At 56.6% G+C, this 2,422-nt stretch overlaps 1 protein-coding gene across 1 annotated transcript; it reads left to right on the forward strand.

The window, feature by feature from the left end:
• Positions 1-423: 423 nt before the first annotated feature.
• On the forward strand, positions 424-1,822 carry MIND_00187200 (uncharacterized protein; the record flags this gene model as incomplete). The annotated part of the gene is made up of 4 exons (XM_037358780.1): positions 424-1,065; positions 1,116-1,193; positions 1,245-1,571; positions 1,625-1,822. 4 exons carry the CDS (start codon positions 424-426, stop codon positions 1,820-1,822), a joined length of 1,245 nt encoding a protein of 414 aa, XP_037223875.1.
• Between the last annotated feature and the right edge of the window lie 600 nt (positions 1,823-2,422).

Genomic DNA, 2,422 nt, shown 5'->3' on the forward strand with positions numbered 1-2,422 from the left:
TGGGTGGTCAGGTCGTCTTGGAACGACGTCACCGGTTGGTGCTGCGGTGCGCTATGGCGTCCAGCCAGATGCTGCGCTCGGCTGCGAGCGCGTGGATTCGGCGGCACGTCTATCGACGGGAATGTACACGCACCGGACTGTCCACGCCGACTCCACGGCCTGGCTACGTTTGCGTCGGGCGAATACGGCGGCGGCCCGCCCGGTTGCCCCCGGTGCTGTTGTCCATCTGCCGCCAGCGTTGTTAAGGCGGCGCGCACGCACGCCGACGGCGCGTGACGCAGAGGCAGGCAAAGAGCAGGAGGACAACGAGGATGGCTGCAGGACGTGAGACTTGTTTAGAAAGTGTAAACAAGCACGACGCACCCAGGACCGCACCCACGATTCTGGCTGCCCCGCTCCCTCTCCTCCAGCCCAGTACCGCATATGCAGCTACCATCGGAAGGCGGAAAGAAACGCGTTCGCGCGGCGTTGTGTGGTGGTAAAGTCCAAGAAAAGCTTCCTGAGGCTCGGCCCTCGGCGCCGCATGCCGGATTCCTATCACTGCTTCTTTTTTATCAACCACCACCACCTCCGCCGTCCAAATTCCTCAAGACAGCCGCACTCAACGGCAAAGCCATCCCAGACGGCAACTGGGGCCCCTCCTACCGATGCCGTTCCCCCTCCCGCTGCCCTCAAGCTTTGTGGCCAACGGCCCTGGCTTTCCAACTGGACTTGTCCGGGCGACTTCCTCTTGCTTCCGCTGCTCTCCATACGGCCCCGGTTTACTCAAGGCACTCTAACGCCAACTCTGGTCAGCAACGCGATAACGAGGAAGACAAACTCACAACTGGCGCACTTGTGGGCGCCACTTCCGCCCCCGCCCACCATCGCGACGGTGGATTGGCGGTTGCCCTTCGTGTGCCAGTGGCCTTGCGCGGCGATCTATCGGTTAGATCTGGGTCGGCACCAGGCGCGACACCGGCCCAATCTTGGCAGTTTCGGCCACGATTGGTCCCGAGGTGTGGCGTACATGTGCCTGGGACACATGTTTCGACGCGTTTCGGCGGTCTGCGCTCGCTGTTGACAGTGTGTGTTCAATTGCACAAGGTCGGTGAGGCTCAATTCACACATTCTAGATGCTCTCGAGCCGTCTTGGCGGGCTGTGTACTACTAGTAGTCCGCGCTCGCTGTTGACCGCGTCGTGCACAAGATCGGTGAGCGCCGAGCTCACTTCTTGCTCGTTCTGGCTCAAATCTTCAGCGCAGGCAGCGTCAACTTGCTTTTCTCCAACTCTCCAAAGTTTAGAAGCGAACGGGTCAACGGCTGGCCCTGCGCTCGCCGATCTCCGTTGCGCAAAACTCGAGCCTGGCGGGCCGAGTCCTCATTCGAGTGGTAATCCCCATGAATTCCAAACGAAACTGCAAAGCAGCGCCTGGGTTTGCGCGTCCCTCCCGCTGTTTAACGAGGCCGGGGGCGTTCCGGCCCGCATCGTGGCCGTTCAGCGTGCAAACCGGCCCCCGGACAGCGATCATACGCCCGCCCATCCCTCGGGAATTGCAAGCGGAACGACGCCCTCGTCTTGCAGCGCCAAAGTGAGTCCATCCAGCCGTTTCACTGAATTCAACTCATGTAAGTATCGCACCAGCTAGCTCTTGCACAACGACACATTCTGCGCGTTCTGCTGCCGCCATACGCGCTTACCTCCGCCGCATCTACAGTGGGAGGCGAGCCGATATGTATCGTTGTCGGGGGCTCCACATCAGCGAGTCTTCTATCGGTGGTGCGCAAGGAGGCAGATACTACCCGTCAATTTTTTGCGCGCAAATGCCACATCGCAAGCTAGACCATGGACTGATACTGGGGTGGCAGACAGTACCGCTCTGGGGAAGCATCCGAGCCCAGTGCTCTTTTGCACCGACTACGAAAAGATGAGATTACACAATCTGTCAGTGAAACTGAAGGCAAGGCATTACATACATGCACGTAAGCTTATAATATATATATATATATATTTGTAAAATATTGAATTGAACCATTGATCCAATTGTAGTATGCACAGTAAATGAACAATGGATAAATAAATGAGTAGATATCTGATTACGTAAGCACACAAAGTGACCTTCATTTTTCTTTCAAAATTTGGGACCAAAAATCTTCATTCAATGAAAAGCAATTTTGAACCTGTACAAATGTTTAATTGAAATATTACAGGAATAGAACTCAAGGGAAACAGAAAAATAACAAATGACATGTAGTGTTTGTCACAGGTGGCATGACCCAAGGACAAGAAGATGGGCCAGTGCGGGTACGGGTATGGGCCTGGTGCCTTGAACCCGCTGGCCCGCCGGGCCCTGATGTCACGGTTCGGGTCGGGCCGTCCGGGCCATAAGGCCCGCACGGGCCCGCATACCGCCGCCCCTTCGACAATTCCCCATTCCTTCAA

This window comes from Mycena indigotica (genome assembly GCF_014461135.1).
Source record: "Mycena indigotica strain 171206Taipei chromosome Unknown Mind.scaff0002, whole genome shotgun sequence".
NCBI classification, from domain to species: Eukaryota; Fungi; Basidiomycota; class Agaricomycetes; order Agaricales; family Mycenaceae; genus Mycena; species Mycena indigotica.